This window comes from Callithrix jacchus, chromosome 13 (genome assembly GCF_049354715.1).
Source record: "Callithrix jacchus isolate 240 chromosome 13, calJac240_pri, whole genome shotgun sequence".
Taxonomy (NCBI): Eukaryota; Metazoa; Chordata; class Mammalia; order Primates; family Cebidae; genus Callithrix; species Callithrix jacchus.
Genome location: NC_133514.1, coordinates 50146998 through 50168140, shown reverse-complemented (window position 1 = coordinate 50168140; position 21143 = coordinate 50146998). Strand labels below are relative to the sequence as shown.

Here is a 21143-nt window from a genome sequence, read left to right as displayed (position 1 = left end):
ACTTCTACTTCCAAAGCCGTGTGCCTCAACTCTCTACCTAGCTCTGGAGTGCCTGGGGCTTGTGAAAGCAAAATAAAACTTGGGGATCCTAAAGTCATTATGCCAAGGGGAAAAGTTAAGCTTGGAAATTGAGTTGCACAAAATCCACCTTCCTTTTGTTCCTAAAGAGATGGTTGCAAAGACAGAAACCTTTAACTTCCCAGGTGGTCTCCCTCACTCATTGCTCACAAGGAAATTCCTCCTGGGCCCTAAAACCTTTACCCTGAAACAGAGTTCTGCTGGATCTCACCCTGACAATGTGAACAGCTCATCTTACAGCAACAAACAAAGACAATGCCAGAAACCATCCCACCACTGACCTGAGACAAATGCATATCTGACTTCTTCCTCCACTCTATGTTTACTTTATCACATGTAAAACGCAGACTTACTGAACAAGAGACACATGCTAAACTGATGTCTCTCTACCCCTCCTTTCACGTCACATGATTTAGTGAGTGAAAATCAAAGCCTCACAAGAATGTGACCATTCACCTCACCACCTATCCTCCCCTGTCTTCCCTTCCTTTTTCCCTTCCAGCCACTCTTTTCCCTTTAAATATTCAAACCCTCAAAGCTCTCTCTGGAAAAAGCAGAGGCCACAGATCCCACTGTAACTGGTGTTTCTTTTTCCCTGGGTACATCCTAAATCTTAACAAAACAAACCTCTAAGCTGACAGATCTGTCTATGCCACTCTTGGGTCTGCAGGATCCACCACCAGCAACTGCAGCAGGCTCAGGGGTGCCGCCGGCTCCACGCCACACTCCTCCTTCCCCTTCCTTCTGTGACATGTTCATCTTTCTGAGTACCTCGGCCCAAACTCCTGCAAAGCCTTCCTGGACCACTCTGCCCACGCTGGCCTTTCCTCCCGCAGAGGCCTGCTGCATGCAGTGTTTTGGGGATGCTGGCTTGCACTCATTTCACTGAACATTTTTGTGAACTGACAGCATGGATTCTTCTGAATCACCTAACATAGGGCATATTTACAGTTGGCTTCTTTGAAGACTTGCTGATTGAACAGCATAATCATAGTGAAACTGACTTTGCAAAATTATAACAGCAAGAGCAATTTGGCATGGCTGACTCCATCTTTCTCCTCACAGGCTATCCTCACTAGTTCCTGGGTGTGGGACAAGCTAACTTCGGGAAGAATTTACTTTATAGTTTAAATTATAACAGCACTTCCCAAAAACTAAATTGGCCCTGTAAAACTAATGAAAGGCTACCATGTTAGGAGGATGAGAGAAGCCTGAATTCTACTAAGATGTAAGCATGGTTAAATAATTACTAGCCATCATTCTGGAGTCAAATTTGCAACTTCCCCAATTATTCATGCAGATAACATCTCTACTATAGAACTTAGGTTTGGCATTTTGAGACAGCTTTTCAGCTTTTTCCATTTCTGACAACCAGTGGCTCCACCTGGACCCACCAACTGGTCCTGCGGCCTTACACAGGAACGGACGGCACAGGAAGACAGCTCCCATGCCTTAGGATTTCACCAGCACCCCAACCAACCAGCATTCCCCATCCACCAAACTATCTTTGAAAAACCCTCCTCTCGGAGGAGACTGATTTGAGTAATAATAAAACTCCAGCCTGCCATTCAGCCAGCTCTGCATGAATTAAGCTCTTTCTCTACTGCAATTTCTGTCTTAAGAAACTGGCTCTACCTGGGCAGCAGGCAAAATGAATCATTAGGCAGTTACATGAGAATATGCTTTTGTGTCAATCCCTTATAAAAGGCTTTTTCATTGTGTTTTTCTCATTATAGAATATATATTCAAAGATGTTTTGAAATTCTAATTTTATTCACATGGACTCTGGAAAATTAAGAGGTTACCAAATGCAAGAAATCCACTCAGTTCTGAAAGGGTCCCTTCCTTTTGTAGGTGCTATCAAATGAGGTACAACAATGACAAACACAAAGTATGCTTTTTGGTGGAAGTTCATGAGCAAGCCACAGGTAACTTTCACGCATCAATTTCCTACTTATTAGTCTGGCTGCTTCTTTTACTTGCCCTTTCATCTTTCACTAGTATTTATTTCAGAGGTGAAAAATAATGGTAAATTCCAATCAGGCAATCATGCTTCTCATTAGCAGTACTATGAACTATCTGGTGAGGAAGAGTTCTGCTTTAATTGTTTATTTTGTAGTTGTTCACATACTTCATTAATCATTCAGTTACATTCCTAAGAGCCACAGGAGCCAGGACAGTGTCCACTTCTGCTCACCATCACATTGCAAGCCCCCATGAAGACAGAGCAGACAATAAAACATCAGAATGAATAAACTCATGGGTGAGTCAGAGGGAGAGAATTCTGCAGTCTACATACCAGTCAAAACAGTCCATCTATCACTTCAATCTTTTTTTTTTGCAAAACTGTAGAGAATTATTCCCACAACTAGCACCTACCTTCTCCACATCAGCTTTCTTTTCTGTGAGAAGAGCTACTGTTCTTTTATAAGCATCATTAATAAGTATTCGTACTTCGTCATCTATCAATCTTGCGGTGGCTTCACTGTAAGGTTTCTCCAATACCATGTCCCCCTGACGTGGGAGGTCAAAAGAGATTTGCCCAACCTTTTCACTCATGCCAAACTGAACAATCTGAAAAATACATGATTAGTGGTGGTTATATATGATTGCTCTTTAACCAGACAACATCTACATAGCAGCCTGGTGCCAGCTAAAGTGCACAAGGGTGCTCTGTGTAACCAGCAGCAGCAACACAGTGCTTTAAACTCTCAACTAGAAAAACAGAGCTAGAAGCCCAGGCATAACACCTACAAAAAGTAAGGATGCATCCTACAAAGTAAGGATGCAAATCCCAACAACTGTATGATATTACTATCTGATCTGGTTTCTTCCTTTCTTTTTGTGACGGAGTTTCACTATTGTTACCCAGACTGGAGTGCAATGGCATGATCTCGGCTCACCGCAACCTCCGCCTTCTGGGTTCAAGCAATTCTCCTGCCTCAGCCTCCCGAGTAGCTGAGACTACAGGTGCATACCACCATGCCCAGCTAATTTTTGTATTTTTAGTAGAGACGGGGTTTCACCTTGTTGACCAGAATGGTCTCGATCTCTTAACCTCGTGATCCACCCGCCTCAGCCTCCCAAAGTGCTGGGATTATAGGCGTGAGCCACCACGCCTAGCCTCTTTTTTTTTTTTTTTAGACAGTCTTGCTCTGTCACCCAGGCTGCAGTGCAGTGGCACAATCTTGGCTCACTGCAACCTCCACGTCCCAGGTTCAAGCAATTCTCGTGCCTCAGCCTCCCAAGTAGCTGGGATTACAGGCACCCACCATCACACCTGACTAAGTTTTGTATTTTAATTAGAGACAGGTTTTCATCATGTTGGCCAGGCTGGTCTTGAACTCCTGACCTCAGGTGATCTGCACGCCTCAGCCTCCCAAAGTGCTGGGATTACAGGTGTGACCCACCCCGCCTAGCTACAACCTGGTTTCTTTTTTTGTTTTGAGACAGGGTCTTGTTCTGTTGCCCAGGCTGGAGTGCAGTGTGTGACCACAGATCACAGAAGCATTGACTTCCTGGGCTCAAATTATCCTCCCACCTCAGCTTCCCAAAGTGCTGGGATTACAGGTGTGAGCCACCATGCCTGGCCTGATATTACTACCCGTACAAGGGCAAGTAGAGAAGAAGCAAGAAGCACCTGATAGACCTGAAGAAACAAGAACCCCCCAGCTGCCAACAGGTTCTTTCCCAGAACGAGTGGTGTGCCACTCACACTGAGGAACACATGAGACTGGAAGGGCACCTGCACTTCCCTGTTCACTGAGTCCATGGGACCCACAGGACAGTCTGAAGATGCTGATCCAGTCTGGACCCATGAGCCCCTAAAACTAACCAGCACCACAAAGGAGGAAGCTTCTGCAAGTAAGACACAAACTGACTAGAAAAAAAGAAAAGGCCTAGATATGGGTGGAGATCAAAACCAGCCAGGGTTGCCTAGAAGGTAGGAAACCACATTCTCACCACTTCATAAACAGTCAGAAAAGCTCCTAGACCTCCTCCCAACTAAGAGAGCAGCAAAACAAATTTCATGTAAAAATAGGCAATAGGAAAATCCCTTAGAAAGTTATAAGAAAAAATAAGCTAAATAGTGTCTCCAGAGATAAGAAAAGTGGGATAACAAGACATGTCAATATTACAGAGGAAATCCATCTTATTAAGTTCAAAATAGGCTAAAAGTAGATCTTTCATATCATATGATATAGGACATGATATATATGATATGATATATGATATGATATGATATGATATGATATGACATATGATATGAAAGATCTACTTTAATCAGATCTAGAAAAGCTTCAATGAGGTGCTGGAAAAAAATACATATTAAACCCAACACACCCGGCCTGAAATAAACTTTAAATACTGTAATCTTACAAAGGTTTCTCGGCCCAGTGCACTGGCTCACGCCTGTAATCCCAGCACTTTGGGAGGTGGAGGTGGATGGATCACCTGAAGTCAGGAATTTGAGAACAGCCTGGCCAACATAGAGAAACCTGTCTCTACTAAAAATAGAAAAACTAGCCAGGTGTCAGGTGTGGTGGCACATGCCTGTAATCCCAGCTACTCAGGAGGCTGAGGCACAAGAATTGCTTGAACCCATGAGGCAGAGGTTGCAGTAAGCCAAGATTGAGCCACTGCACTCCAGATTGGGCAAAAGAGGGAGACTGTCTCAAAAAAAAAAAGTTTCTCTTTCTAAGTTTTAATTGCTTTAAAATGGACTTAAGAGATAAACCTGGCCTAAAAAGCCTAAAACAGTCAAGCAACACAGAATTGTTTCAGAGCCATTCATGGAATGTCAATTTCTCATGCAAATACGAACAAATGAGGAGAAAATGCACTCTCATATACTCACTTGGGCATATGCACTCTGAGTTACTTTTTTCAAGTCATCTTGAGCACCAGTTGTAATTCTTCCAAAGAAGATTTCTTCTGAGACTCGACCACCTAAAGTCATACACATCCTATCCAAGAGCTGCTCTTTGGTATAGAGGTATTGTTCTTTTGGTAAATACTGAGCATAACCTAGTCCTTTGCCACGTGGGATGATGGATACCTGGTAGGTAGAAAACACAAAGTGTTGAAGATCCTACTACAGATGGAGACTTGATCAAAACATCTGTGTATAAACAGAAAAACTCATCGACTAAAAATAAACACAACAGCCACACAGTCCATCAGCCTTGGTGGGATGCAATCTAGTAGTAGTGACTGCTTGGGAGAAATATTTTCTCTCAGGATAATTTCACCTTAGAGTTCTACGGGGCATTTTTTTTTTTTTAATTTTTAGTGGAAACAGGGTCTCACTTTACTGCCTGGGATGGTCTTAAACTCCTGGCTTCAAGCAATTCCCTCACCTTGGCCTCCCAAAGTGCTAGGATTACAGGCATGTGCCACCATGCCCAGCCAATTTTTTGTTGTAAAATTCAATTGAATGTATTCCATCTTGACATTCCGACAGTTCCGAGGCTGTGCAGGATTCATTCAACTCTGCTGTCAGACATGGCCACACCCTCCTTCAGAGGAAGTAGGGGACAGCAGGCCAAGTTGCTCAGCTGCCTTTGCTTTCCAGTCCTCTTTTGCAATTAAGTAAATTCCTTTGATTTTTTAAAAAATTCACTTTGAGAGATGACATATATGGTAAAATGCACCCATTTGAAGTGTAGAATTTAATGAGTTTTGACAAACATAACCTCAAGCCACAATGAAGATAAAGAATATTCTTTAGAATATTCTTTATATTGGTAGAGTCTTTCCCTCCACACCCAACCCCAGGCAACCACAGACATGCTTTCTGTCCCTACGGATTAATTTAGCTTCTAGAATTTACATGTAAGTGAAATCGTATGGCACATACTTCACTGTTTGGTCTCTTTCTCAGTTTTTGAGATCCATCGATACTGCTGCGTGTATTAATAGTCATTCATTTTTACTGCTGTGTGGCATTCCACTGCTACAAATATACCAAAAACCCATTTCATTCTTGATGGACATCACGGTAATTTTCAGTTTATTAAAATTACAAATAAAGTAGTAACAGTTTTTGCATAGACACAGATTTTCATTTCTCTTGGGCAAATAAGAGTCGAATTGTTTGTCACATGGAAGTGTTTGTCTACCTTTTTAAGAAACTGCCAAACTGTTTTCCAAAACAATTATATCATTTTATATTCCTTTTTTTTTTTTTTGGCAGAGTCTCATTCTGTCCCCCAGGCTGGAGTGCAGTGACACAATCTCTGCTCACTGCAGCCTCCACCTCTTGGGTTCAAGTGATCCTCCCAGGTTCCAGCGATTCTCCTGCTAGGACTATAGGCATGTACCACTATGTCTGGCTAATTTTTGTATTTGTAGTAGAGACGGGTTTCACCATTTTGGCCAGGCTGGTCTCAAACTCCTGATCTCAAGTGATCCGCCAGCTGGGATTCCAGACATGAGCCACCACACTGGCTCCATTTTACATTCCTATCAGCAAAGTGTGAGCATTTCAACTGCTCCGTATCTTTATTAACAACGAAAACAGTCTCTTTTTCATTTTAAACATTCCAACAAGTATGTTCAGGTAGCTAATTATGGTTGAATCTGCATGTCTCTGATGACTAATGAATACCCTGTGTGTGCTTAATGCCCACTCATATATCTTCTGTAAAATATATGTTTAAATCTCTTACCCATTGTTTACTAGGTTGCTTGTTTTCTTACTACTGAGTTCTAAGAGTTCTTTATATGTTCCAGATACAAGTCCTTTGCCCTATACATGTACTGCAAGTATTTTTAGAGGGTGTAGCTTGCCTTTTTATTTTCTTAACTGTCTTTCATTCAAAGAGAGTCTTAAATGTTGATCAGATCCCATTTATCAACTTTTTCTTTTATGGTTCATGCTTTTTGTGTCCCAAGAAATTTTGCAAACTCAAGGCCACAAAGATGTTTACTTGTGTTTCCACCTAGAAGTTTTATAGTTTTAGTTTCATGATCTATTTCAAATTAATTTTTTGCATATGATACAAAGGTTAATGTTCACCTTTTTTCCTGTGAATTCTCTGTTGCCAGAACCACCTGTAGACAAGGCAATTCCTCCCCCTTGAATTATCCTGGTACCTCTGTTGAAAATCAATTAACCAAAAGTGTGTGAGTCGCTTTCCAGGCTCCATTCCACCCCACTGGCCTGTGTGCCAGTCCTCTTATTAGCACCACACTCTCATCACTGTAGCTGCACAGTTTTAACACTGGGCTGAGTGACTTCAACTGTTTTGGCTACTCTTACTCATCTGTATTTCCATATCGATTTTAGATTCAGCTTCTCAATTTCTACAAAAAAATTCACTATAATTACAAGAGATTGCCCTGAAATTATCAATTAGTTTGGGGAGAACTGACATAACACTCCATGAGCAAAGTCTACCTCTATTTTTATTTAGGTCTTGTTATTTAAATATGCATGTCCTACAAATATTTTTTTTAATTTACTCCTCCATATTTCAAGTTTTTAGATGCTATTTAAATTGCTAATGAAGATGAATTTTTAAAATTTCATTTTCCAATTGTTTACTGCTAATACACAGAAATACAATTGGTCTTTGTATACTGACCTTGAATTCTTCAACCTTGCTAACTTTACTTATTAGTTCTAGTGGCTTCTCGGTGGATTCCTTATGATGTTTTATGAAGACACTCTAATGCTGTCTTCTCTATGAGGGATCCCCACACCCCTGGCCTGCCTCAATTCCCAGCAGCCCTGATACCCATCGCAAGGCAGGGAAGCAGCTGCTTTATATCATCTGTGCTGCAGCAGTTCGGGAAATGCCCAGTTGAAAAGCAGAAAAATTTTTAAATCTCACTTGGTTCCCCCTGTCTTTTGGGGTAGATTTCTCTTTGGTCTCTGCTTACCCTTTTGCCAGACTCTCTGGGATTGCCACTGTGCATGTGTAGTTTAGTGGGCGACCTGGGATTTGGGCAGTTCCTACTCAGATTCGGGCCTCACTTCTTTGCAGTTTTCTTGCTTCGGGGATTTTTCCCGTTAAATTTCCAGTATTCTTCAATTCCCAGATTATCTCCTCTACCACCTCAGAATAATAAAGCCTATGTCTCACACCACTGTAGTGTGGAGATTACAGAAAATCCTTAGGCAAGAAGGCCACAAACTCCAGTTCAAATCCACTGCAGCTGCTGCTTTATAGAAGCAAACTCTCCTCCAGCTTTGGCCTGCTTTTGGACACTTTGCAGTCCCTTTAAATAATTTTCTGTCCAAATTTATAATTTATCTATGGAAAGGTTTATGTAACAATTTCATTCAACCATGATTACCAGAAGTTTTAGCTAAAACCTTCTAAATATCTTATTTCCCTCTCCTTTGTGGGAGTGTAGCTTGCTTCTTGAGTGACTGCAGCAAGCAGCTGCTCACGCGTGCACTGGCTGCCTAGTGCAGCCACCCTGCTTCACCTTTAAAAGCGGGTCTGCATGCTCCAGATACCAGCCGGCAACCGCATGGCCTGCTTCATGGTATGCCACAGTCTTCTTCTCCTCGGGCTGCAGAACCTGTGTTTTCTTCTCTAAGCCTAGCAAAATAACAACAAAAAATCCCAAGCCACTATTTTAGTGACACTGACATTAAAAGACAGTTATACAGCACTATACATCGCCTTACCTAAAATGGAGTTTGGAGACTGAGTTGCCTATCACAATCCAAAAATTCCCAATCAAGGCCAGGTACAGTGGCTCATGCCTGTAATCCCAGTACTTTGGGAGGCCAAGGTGGGTGGATCACTTGAGGTGAGGAGTTCGAGATCAGCCTGGCTAAAATGGTGAAACCCCATCTCTACTAAAAATACAAAATTAGCTGGGAGTGGTGGTGCTCACCTGTAATCCCAGCTACTTGGGAGGCTGAGGCAGGAGAATCACTTGAACCCAGGAGGCGGAGGTTGCTGTGAGTTGAGATCACACCACTGTACTCCAGCCTGGGAGACAGAATGAGACTCCGTCTCAAAAAAAATAAGTAAATAAAAATAAATTTTAAAAAAATTTTTTATTAATAAAATTTCCAATCAAGGTCAGAATAAAATCAAAAGATCAAGTTCAAAATACACAAAACTACAGCAAAAAGGGACTCACTTCCCCCATCCCCAGGCCTGCTTTCACCTTCTCTCTCTCTTTTAAGCCACATATCCAATGTTTTAGGAAACAAACAGAAATGTAAAATAAAATTCAGCACTGAGGTCATTTGAAACACGTAAAACTTATAGAAACCCAAACTCCGGAAAGGTCCTCACTGCTCAGTCTAGGTATTCAGAATTATCAAATACTGGACACACAAAGATCCCTGACATAAGACACTAACTGTTGTCTGCTCTGCTGGAAGGCAGAGGAGAGTCTGCGAATGCAGGGAGCCAGTTCAAGATCTGGAGCTACCTACGTGGAGCCAGCCAGGCTGATGCTGCTGCACTCTCACCTAACCAGCCGGCCCTATGGCTCAGAGCAAGCCACAGAAGTGGCAGAGCAGATCCAGAGGCCAAACCCTGGAGACACAAGGTCCACAAGACCCGTGCTGGAGCCCATGTACACCACAGAGCTAACCAAACTCCAGTCTGAGCATGATTCTTCTCTGGCCTGGATCAAGGCAGGCTCTGCCCCTCACTCCATACCTTTGTGCTGTAAAAACTGATGGCACTGTTTGTACTAAAACAAATCATCACACAGTGGCAAAAGTAGTTTTGCTGTGTTTATGGTAATTCACCTGAGAGAATTTCTCAGCTGACAGAGTATTAAGGAGACTGGAAGACAAAAACAAAAGCTGTGCTCCCAATGACACAAGCCAAGACAAGCATATGCCACAGGGCAGGAAGTTACAAAACAGAAGTTAAGTCTGTCTGCAGATGAGCACTTCTGACTTATCTTTTCCCACAGTTCGCGTAATTTTCTCAATGCCTATCTCACTACAAAACACTGCCAGTGGGGCCAGCTGCTGCCTCAGAGCAAAACCTATGGCTGGACGGCTGCCTGGTCCGCCCCGCCCTCTCTGATTACTTCTCTTTAACCTAAAACAGGCACAAATACACAGTTTTCACCTGTCTCTACAGTTGATTATATTTTGCTTCATTCCATTCACAACTCTATCATCTGAGGGTTTTTCTTTTCAATAACAAATTTAGAGAATAAGAGGTCTAGTGACTCATTTATCCAAGAATTCATTGTTTACTGAGCACCTAGCCCTGGCGAACCACATGGCTCTACCAGCCTCTATGTCTTCACTGGAAGCCCCACTCATCTGGCTTTGTACCCTCTACTCAGCTGAACTGTCAAAAGTCACCATAACAGCCTCACTGCCAAATCCAAAGTTCCTCCACCTCCCCTACATCCCAGTGCAGCCTTGCCCTGCTGCCGGCGCCTTATCTCCTGTCCCCTCCAGGCTGTGGGCCCTGTTATTGGCACCTCTTCCTCCCTTGTCCACTGATGCACCTTCAGTGCCTGTGGTGTACCATGCGTGCTAGTGACCTTTCTCTCCTCTTACCAAATGTGGGCAATGAGTAACATTTCCTCTGCAACTCCCTTTCTCCCAGGAAGGCGGCTCCAAGTGTCCCACCCACCCTCAAGTGTCCCTACACCGCTCCAAGTGTCCTTACACCGCTCCAAGTGTCCTCACTCCACCTGGTACAGCCTGGGATCACCACGGCCCGTTCCTGAGTCACACAGGTATACCCTACCCCAGCTCACACGCAGGATAGCTCATTCTCTGCCATGCCAGTTGCCTCTGTGAGTGCCCCATGCTCCCGCTGTCTCTTGCTCTGTCCTTGTTTTTTTTTGCTGGCTGTCACCTGTGCTCCCCCTGCTAAGCTGCAGGCTCACAGTGATGACTGCAAGGTTCTCTGCCTCCAGATGCTTCCCTCCTCTTCAAAGCCAGATTCATTCTCCTGAAATACCACTGGTCATTATGTTACTCAATGGCTTGGGAAAAAACCCACTTTAGGCAGCAAGCAGTGACTCACACCTGTAATACCAGCACTTTGAGAGGCCAAGACAGGCAGATCATCTGAGGCTGGGAGTTTGAGGCCAGCCTGGCCAACATGATGAAACCCCATCTCTACTAAAAATACAAAAATCAGCCAGGTGTGGTGGTGCACACCTGTAATCCCAGCCACTCGGAAGGCTGTTCACTTGAACCCTGAAGGCAGGACATTGCAGTGAGCCAAGATTGTGCCACTACACCCCAGCCTAGGCGACAGAATGAGACTCTGTCTCAAAAAACAAAACACAAAACAAAACAAAAAAAACCACCTTAATTCAATACTGGCCACAGGACAAAATTTTAAAAGCTTTTGAGCTTAACTTTCAAGGCTTTCCAAAATCTAGATTTAAATAACTTTTTGCAACATTACCTTACTTTCTCCCAGGACCCTGTATCTGACGAGTTTACTTTCCCTCCCTAATTAAACACAGGGTGTCACCCAACTGCCTCAAGTCCACTTTGCCAGGCCATTTCTACACCACACCCAAGTTTTCTCCTGAGCCTTGGGCACACTCCTCCTCCTCTGTGTAACTCTGACTGGCACAGGGCTTGAATGTCCAAGTACTTGAATTGCTACTTGTCTTTGGGAATTATATCAGAAGCCCTATGGAATGCAAAGAAAATGTGGTGTGTGCTCCCACTGTGCTGGCTGAGGAAGCACTTCTAGCTCCACACCTGTTACAGCTAATTTACACCCATCACCTGTAACCAGCACAGAGCACCTCTAACTCATGTGATGAAACTTTTGTAAACAGAAAGGTTGTGAGTTTTTTTTAACAAACTTGACTGGTATAATTCATGGGTAGACACCTCGCTGCTGGCTGCCTGTACAAGCAAAGTATTCATGAGCTGCCAATCTCAAACTCACCCAGCACCAGTGACCTCCATGCAGAGCACAAGGGGCAGGGGATGTTGGGGGGAAGGAGGAGACGGAGGGGAGGGGCCATGACACCAGGAGAGCACGTATGGTGAGCCCCAGGGCTGGACGGATACACTTTCTTTGTTTCTAGTCCTTGCCCAGAGAAATCCCTGGCCTCAAATTCATTTTATCAGCCTTTCTATCTGAGTTACATTCTGTTTCCTTACCACCAATCACTCGCTCAATTGCCTGTTCAAAGTGTTTCTGATTTATGGAATCTGAAAGGTGCCGCGCAGCAATCAACGCAGCTTCATTACAGACATTGGCGACATCAGCACCTACAAAATGAACACAGAACAGCTTACCCACTGAAATATGCCAAATATGGACAGCCAAATCTATAATTTTTAAATCAGCAGTACAATAAATAAAGGTTTTGTGTAAATATAATTCAGTTTGGCTCATGATAACCCTAAGTTATTCTACCATTTAATGTGACCCTGGTATAATTCTGGCCCTCTGAACTAAGATGAAAGTATTAGTAGTCAATAATTAGACAACCATTTACCTTAACAGACAATATGGCTCACGTAACAGAAAACTAAGACAGCATTTAAAAATGCTCATTTAAATAACTTAGTTCTACCACCTGTGTTGGGAAAATGGCTTGCATGGATATCAGGTGAAGTACTGATGTATATGAGAAACCTAATTTTTATAATCACCTAGTACATTCAGTGAAAAAACTAAATTTAAATATAGCTAAAACTTGTCAAATATTTTTTAGATCCATATCTTTAAATATTCAGCTAAGTATATGGCAACACAAATAAGCTATAGCACACCGTATGTGTTCAATAAATAAATATTAACACATTATAAATTTCAGGCTGGGCATGGTGGCTCACGCCTGTAATCCCAGCACATTAGGAGACCAAGGCAGGTGGATCATGAGGTCAGGAGTTCAAGACCAGCCTGGCCAAGCTGGTGAAACCCCATCTCTACTAAAAATACAAAAATTAGCTGGGCATGGTGGCAGGTGCCTATAATCTCAGCTACCTAGGAGGCTGAGGCAGAGAATTGCTTGAATCCGGGAGGCGGAGGTTGCAGAGAGCCGAGATCGTGCCATTGCACTCCAGCCTGGGTGACAGAGCGAGACTCCATCTCAAAAAAAAAAAAATTATAAATTTTGAAGTCCAAAGACAAGTAAAAAGTAGGACCCCTGGAACATTTAAGATGACCATCTTCTGATCACACTATTGTATACAATCTTTTCATACTTCTTAAACTGTTCATTTCTGTTTTTTTCTTTTTGAGACGGAGTTTTGCTGTTGTTACCCAGACTGGAGTGCAATGGCACGATCTCGGCTCACCGCGGCCTCCACCTTCTGGGTTCAAGCAATTCTCCTGCCTCAGCCTCCCGAGTAGCTGGGACTACAGGCGTGCACCACCATGCCCAGCTAATTTTTGTATTTTTAGTAGAGACAGGGTTTCACCTCGTTGACCAGGATGGTCTCGATCTCTTGACCTCGTGATTCACCCGCCTCAGCCTCCCAGAGTGCTAGGATTATAGGCATGAGCCACCGCGCCCCGCCAAACTGTTCTTTATTTCATTTTGAATTTTAGATGAGGAGAAATAGTGAATGGGGAAAGGTATTTTAAATTAAATTATTGGAATAAGCACATGAAAAGACGCTCAACAAACATCACTACTCATTAGAGAAATGCAAATCAAAACAAAGTGAGATGCCAAATCACACCTGCTAAAATGGCTATAATAAAAAAGACAGTGTGAGTGCTGGCAAGAATGTGAAGAAAGTGGGACCCTCACATTTTACTGCTGGGACTATAAAATGGTGCAAGTAATTACAACAGCCTGGCAGTTCCTCAAAAAGTTAAACACTTACCATATGACTCAGCAATTCCACTCCTAGGCATATACCAAGAGAAACACTATGACCACAAAAAATCTGAGCACCAACATTCATGGCAGCATTATTTGTAATAGCCAAAAAGTGGAAACAGCCCAAATGGCCATAAACTGATGGGGAGATCAACAAGATGTGGAATAGCCAAACAATGGCACATTTACTTGGCCATGAAAAGGAATGATGTTCTGATGCCTGCCACAATTTGAATCTATCCTGTTCCTTATGTTAAGTGAACATAAGCCAAGCACAAAAGACCACATGTTTTTATTTTATTTTATTTTGAGACGGAGTTTTGCTCTTGTCATTCAGGATGGAGTGCAATGGTGCGATCCCGGCTCACTGCAACCTCTGCCTCTCAGGTTCAAGCGTTTCTCCTGCCTCAGCCTCCCCAGTAGTTAGGATTATAAGCGCCAGCCTACCATGCCCAGCTAATTTTTGTATCTTTAGTAGAGATGGAGTTATGCCATGTTGGCCAGGCTTGTCTTGAACTCCTGACCTCAAGTGATCCACCCGCCTCAGGCTCCTAAAATGCTGGGATTACAGATGTGAGCCACCATGTCCGGCCAAAACATGTTTTTATATAAAATGTCCAGAATAAAGAAATCTAGAGAGACAGAAAGTTTGTTTTGAGACGGAGTCTCGTTCTCTCACCCAGGCTAGAGTACAGCAGGGTGATTTCAGCTCACTGCAACCTCCGCCTAGAGCGTTCAAGCGATTCTCCTGTCTCAGTCTCCTGAGTAGCTGGGGTTATCGCATGCACCGCCATGCCCAGTTAATTTTTGTATTTTTAGTAGAGATAGGGTTTCACCATGTTGGCCAGACTGGTCTCCTGTCCTCAGCCTCAGGCTCAACCTCCCAAAGTGCTGGGATTACAGGTATCAGCTACCACGCCCAGTCCAAAATGTTTTAAAATTATAGTGATGGTTGTACAACTCTGTAAATATACTAGAAACCATTGAATTATACACTTTATCCAGGTGATTTTTAGTTAATTTTATTTCAACAGAGCTTTTTAAAAAAATGCTTAGGAATAATTCCTACAATATTTAAAGAAAAAAATATGTTGTCAGGAATTTGTCACAAAATACTCCAGAGGAAGCAGAAAAAGGTGAGGGTATAAATAAAAGTAAGGTTGGATGTGAATTAGTAATTGTTCCTGAAACTAGGTGATGGGTACACATAGGTTCATTACACCATTTCCTCAAAATCTGTATATGTTAGAAATTTCCCATAATAACAAAGTAAAAATAGTCGGGCACAGTGGCTCATGCCTATAATCCCAACCCTTCGGGAGGCTGAGGCAGGAGGATCACTTACAGCCAGGAGTTTCCGACCGACCAGGCTGGGGAACACAATCAGACCCTGTCTCCACGATATCAAAAACCCAGCTGGGTATGGTGGTATATGCTTGTAGTCTCAGCTATTCGGGAGCCGCAGGCAGGATCACTCAAGCCCAGAAGGTCAAGGCTACAGTGAGCTATGACTGCACCACTCAGTCCAGCCTGGCAATAAAGGGAGACCCTGTCTCAAAAAAAAGGTAAAAATGAGAATATATGCTTAGGAAGCCCACAGTGAAGAAGTGAAAAAGTAACAAAGTAAACTGGTACCTGGTAACTGTTACTGATTTTTAATGTACTTCTCAAGAGGGTCCTGTTATTTTCTACTCACCTGAAAACCCGGGAGTTAAAGATGCCAGTTTTCTCGCCAATTTCTCCTTCTCCAGGCTACTGTCCAGTTTTAATGGTCGGAGGTGAACTTTGAAAATAGAAGCTCTTCCTTTTATGTCTGGTGGTCCTTTAGAAATCATTTTTAAGGAAAAGAAAATCATATTGAAACAGTCACACCTACACTCATGAGCACTGGACCTGCCCCAGCGAACATCATCTCACCAATAAAGATCTGTCTGTCGAAGCGCCCCGGCCTAAGCAGCGCAGGGTCCAGGATATCTGGTCGATTAGTGCCGGCCAAAATGACGACATTTGTTGTTGTATTAAAACCTGAGAAAATAACACAAGTGCAATCACTATTAAATAACAAGAGGCAGAAAGCAACAGTGCAACATCAGGAACATATGAGCATTGCAAATTCACAGCTACACTGAAAACATTTTCTATTCATTATCCAGTGTTTTTTAAATTGCAAACTTTGTTTTTACTATTCAGCTTGTCCTTAAAGAAAATAATCACATATCAGACTTAAAGTTGTAAATGTTCTAAAAACAAATAACCAAGTATTTAAATTTATTTAACCAGAAATTTAAAAGATGACGCCAATTTTTAAAATGTCTTAATCAGATTAAATATGCAAGGGATGTGTCTGACACCCTGGACCACAGACAACTAACTGCCTATCTGGAGTTGGTTCACAACTCCACACTCAAGCAACTCAATTCTCAATGTAAATCCCCTGGTCCCAGATCCTTCACCCTTAAGGACTCTGGCATGGCAGGAGCTCCTGGGTGAATTTCCCTCAAATGTGGTGCTCCAATGTGAACCCAACATGGGCTGGCCAGCACAGGACGGAGGAGGATCTCTACCTTCTTATTCTGACTCTATGCCTGGCTTTGATGACTACTGACACTGTGCTTCCCCTTTCTGTACAAAAAACCAAGCATCACATATCTTCCAGCAGGAAGAACACACTACATCCTGAAAACTGGCAAAGAAAAGCTGGCTAGCATGGAGAGACTGCTATTCTCTTAATAAAAAAGTATTCAAAATTTGCTAAATTCACACTTGGTTAGGATTAGATTTTCCTTATGCTTCAGAGATGGTGATGATTTTGAGAATGAGATAGTAATTCTTTTGTGACTCATTTAACTAAGTCTTCTCTTATTCAAACACCAGACACAAACAACATCTTAACACCAACATTAAGTTGTTACACCAACATTAAGTTATGCAGGAGGCCAGGAAATAATATTTTGCTATTATTTGTATTGGTATAAAAGAGCCTTTTAGAAGAGCTGTTTGTTTTAGGGAATGCTTTTTTTGTTTGTGATACTCAATATTGGAATAAGGACTCTCATTTGGGGGAAATGAAAGGCCTAAGAAAGTGTAGCTTGAACTTAGGAGGCCAAGGCAGGAGGATGGCTTGAACTCAGGGGTCGGAGGATGCAGTAAGCTGAGACTGCACCACTGCATCCAGCCTGGCTGAGAAAGCCAGACCCTGTCTCAAAAAAAAAAAAAAGTGCAGCTGGGCTGGGCGTGGTGGCTCACACCTGTAATCCCAGCACTTTGGGAGGCCGAGGCGGGCAGATCATGAGGTCAAGAGATCAAGACCATCCTGGACAACATAGTAAAACCCCACCTCTACTAAAATATAAAAAATTAGATGAGTGTGGCAGCGCGCATCTGTAATCCCAGCTACTCAGGAGGCTGAGGCAGAAGAATTGCTTGAACCCAGGAGGCGGAGGTTGCAGTGAGCCGAGATAGTGCCACTGCACTCCACCCTGGCACCTGGTGACAGAGCGAGACTCGGTCTCAAAAAAAAAAAAAAAAGTGCAGCTGAAGATACAAAAGCCTTGATCCCACTCACCGTCCATCTCCACCAGCAGCTGATTGAGTGTGTTCTCCTGTTCACTCTGCCCTCCGAAGTTGCCTCTTCCTCTCTTTCTTCCCACCGCATCAATTTCATCAATGAAGAGGATGCAAGGGGCATTCTTCCGAGCAAGGGCAAATAAGTCTCGGACCTTGGTGAAAACAGAAACAGAGAGTCACTTGACCAGAGAATATTTATCCTCTGAATAAGAAATGAAATAAATTGGCCAGGCGTGGTGGCTCACGCCTGTAATCCCAGCACTTTGGGAGGCCGAGGCAGGTACAGATCACCTAAGGTCGGGAGTGTGAGAATAATAGCCTGACCAACATGGATAAACTCTATCTGAAGCAGGAGAATCGCTTGAACCTGGAAGGCAAAGGTTGCAGTGAGCCTAGATCACACCATTGCACTCCAGCCTGGGCAACAAGCAAAACTCTGTCTCAAAAAAGAGAAATGAAATAAATCTCCAGCTTTCTGTCCTATGTGCAATCTTTTTGTGATACACACTGTAAGGTACATTTTTTAAAAAGAGTTACAAGTAGGAAAGCAGTAGCAAACCTCACTATCAGTCACCTGCCCCTTCAAGGAGCCTCAGAGACAACTCCCCACCTGCCCACTCCAACCCATACCCCCACTTCACTCGCCAGAAGTCCAGGTCTTCCTGCCTGAATTTCTGGATATTCATTCCTACACTGCTCCGAACACATCCACTAAAATAACTTGTATCCTCCTTCTCCAGCCTTCCCTTTAAACTCCAGATCTGTGATCTACAGACCCACACCTTCAAAGTTTGCCCATCCCATTCCAGCATGAACAGGAACTCAGCTGTCCCAGCAAGCCTCAAGCAGGAGTCTGCATCTTCCCCTACAGGTTGGCTGGGGCTGAGGTCCATCTCACACCCCACTGCTGCTGCCAAAATAACTGCTGGAAACGCCCCTGCTTGCTGAGGCTTAGGCCTTGTGGCAGGCACTCCACCACACTGCCATGGGCCCCCCCCTGCCTGAATGCCACCAGGCACTATATTCTCAGTGATTTCCATCCATGTGGTGCTCGTCTCTCAGTTGCCTGACCAGCTCTTCGTTCACCTTTGGTTCACTCTGACAAGGCCAGCACTGCCAAGGTTCCTCTAAACCACCAGCTTCAAGTAATCTACTCTCTGACCACCCCCTGCTATCGTCGGGCCCCATAGACATACTCAGACATCTCATGCCAAGTCTTTACCACTTCTCAGCTCTCCAACCCACCAGTCCCATGCTTCCTCACCACCACCCATAGCTCCTCTCCTGTCTTCATAGAATGTCCCCCATCCACATTAGATCCCATGGCTAATCATAAATGCCCAACTTTCCCTCATTCCTTATTTTTCTAAGACTTATCTGAACAACAACAGCAAAGTATGAAATAGATCTGAAAGTGAGGCTGGACAAGGTGGCTCACACCTGTAATCCCAGCACTTTGGGAGGCCAAGGCAGGTGCATCACCTGAGGTCAGGAGTTCAAGACCAGCCTGGCCAACATGGTGAAACCCCACCTCTACTAAAAATACAAAAATTAGCTGGGCCTGGTGGCAGGCACCTGTAATCCCAGCTACTAGGGAGGCTGAGACAGGAGAATCGCTTGAATCCAGGAGGCAGAGGTGGCAGCAAGCTGAGATCACATCACTGCAGTCCAGCAGGACTCTGTCTCAAAGGAAAAAAAAAAGAACCTCTTACAATTCAACAACCCAATTAAAAACTGGGCAAAGGATCTGAATAAGCATCTCTCCAAGGAAGATATACAAATACACAAATGGCCAATAAGCACATACAAGATGCTCAACATCACTTGTGATCATGGAAATGTAAATCAAAACCATGAGATACTACATCATACTCACTAAGGTGGCCATTATCAAAAAAACAGACAATAACTAGTGTTGGTAAGGACAGGAAAACAACAGAACCCCTTACACAATGCTGGCAGGGATGTAAAATGGGCAGGTAATTTGGAAAACAGTCTGGTGGTTCCTTAAAAAGTTAAAAGTAGAGCTACCATTTGAAAACATTATGCTAACTGAAAGAAATCAGGCATAAAAAAACACATATTGTGTAATTTCATTTACACAGAATGTCTGGGACTAGGAAACTGTTGGGTAGTTTGCTTAGGACTCCTGACTTATGTAATTCTTTTACTCTTTACAAGTAAAATTGGTTTTTGAGCTCAAATAATTAATAATCGCAACTACTGACTTCTACTTCCATGTATAAATTAGTACATTTTTAGCATGGTTGAATGTGGGAGCAAGAGGGATGTGACCATTAAAGAATATGAGATTTCTTCTTGATGTAATGGAAATGCTGTAAAAATGACTGTGGTGATGGTTGCACAAATCTGTGAATTATTAAAAGCTACTGAACTGTATACTTTACAGGGATCAATTGTTTGGTATGTAGATTATATCTCAATAAATGTCACCCCAAAAAAAGAAGTCCACAAATTAAAGCAAATTCTTTTTTTTGTGAGATAGCATCTCAGTCTGTCACCCAAGCTGGAATGCAGTGGTGTGATCTTGGTTCACTGCAACCTCTGCTGCCCAGGTTCAGGAGATTCTCCCACCTCAATCTCCGAAACAGCTGCAATTATAGGCACATGACCATGCCTGGCTAATTTTTGTATTTTTAACAGAGATTGGGTTTTACCATGTTGGCCAGGCTGATCTTAAACTCCTGACTTCAAGCGTTCCACCCACCTCAGCGTCCCAAAGTGCTGGGATTACAGGCATGAGCCTCGGCACCTGGCCGTCAATTCTTGAAATTGGTCTAATATGGGTAGCAGAGTGCAGTCCTAGCTGGTGCGAGGGAAGGTGGAGCGGAAGTCACAGGCTTTGCTGGAGGATTAGACCGGAGAGGAGCTCAGGCCAGAGACTGTTGAGAGGTTACTCTAGCACTCCAGGGGGGAGCGCCATCTCCAGCAAGTCCTCCCATCTGCGAGGAACTTGTGGGTGTAAGGAAGCTGTACCATCAGAACAGAATGAGACTCACTCTAGCTGGGCCCACACCAACAAACATCTCCAAAAACTCGGATCCACTAACGGTGATGAAGGGGACATTGGCTTCTCCAGCTGTTGCCTTAGCTAGCAGTGTCTTCCCAGTGCCTGGAGGACCAGTGAGAATGGCACCCTTCAGATATAAAAAAAGAAATTACATTTAATGAGAATTTCAGAAAAGTAAATTGTGTATCCACAAATAATTCCAAGGTATAACTCTGTCTCTAAATCTTATTGATATATATTAAACATTACTCGAACATATGAGCTATGGCAGAACATTTTGATATTAGAATAAAAAAAGATTATAAAAATAATTGTTTCAAAAAATTTGGTAAGAATGTGAATTTAAAATATTTTCTTTTTTTCCTAGTTCTGTTTTTCAGAACTAGTCTAACAGTATGTAAAGGGTGACTTAGTCTAGGAATGTACTAATAAATCCACTAAGGTTTATTTAAAGAATTTAAGAAGACGCAAACACCACACTCCTGATTTATATAATTCTTTTACTCTTTACAAGTAAAATTGGTTTTTGAGCTCAAATAATTAATAAACCCAATTACTGACTTCTACTTTCATGTACAAATCAATACATTTTTACCATGGTGGAACATGCAATTAAAACCTAATTGTGAATTTGTTTTTATTTCTATTAACTACCCACAAACAGTATCCTCTCTTATTTATAAATTGACATACTACCATGCTACCA

The 21143-nt window shown here is 42.9% G+C and overlaps 1 protein-coding gene across 4 annotated transcripts in view; it reads right to left on the bottom strand.

The window, feature by feature from the left end:
* Positions 1-21143, bottom strand: part of AFG3L2 (AFG3 like matrix AAA peptidase subunit 2) — a 48522-nt gene that overhangs the window by 5190 nt on the left and 22189 nt on the right. For 2 of the 4 annotated variants that reach the window (XM_002757031.7, XM_017963835.5), the window contains 8 exons: positions 20427-20564; positions 17405-17558; positions 15757-15864; positions 15536-15661; positions 12164-12274; positions 8518-8633; positions 4937-5137; positions 2458-2652 (listed from right to left, as the gene is read on the bottom strand). In XM_002757031.7, the coding sequence (XP_002757077.1) occupies positions 2458-2652; positions 4937-5137; positions 8518-8633; positions 12164-12274; positions 15536-15661; positions 15757-15864; positions 17405-17558; positions 20427-20564 (1149 nt within the window). Of the gene's footprint in view, positions 1-2457; positions 2653-4936; positions 5138-7099; positions 7179-8517; positions 8634-12163; positions 12275-15535; positions 15662-15756; positions 15865-17404; positions 17559-20426; positions 20565-21143 lie in introns of all 4 variants that reach the window. The other 2 variants (XR_013525698.1, XM_008979440.5) reach the window with 2 other exon arrangements.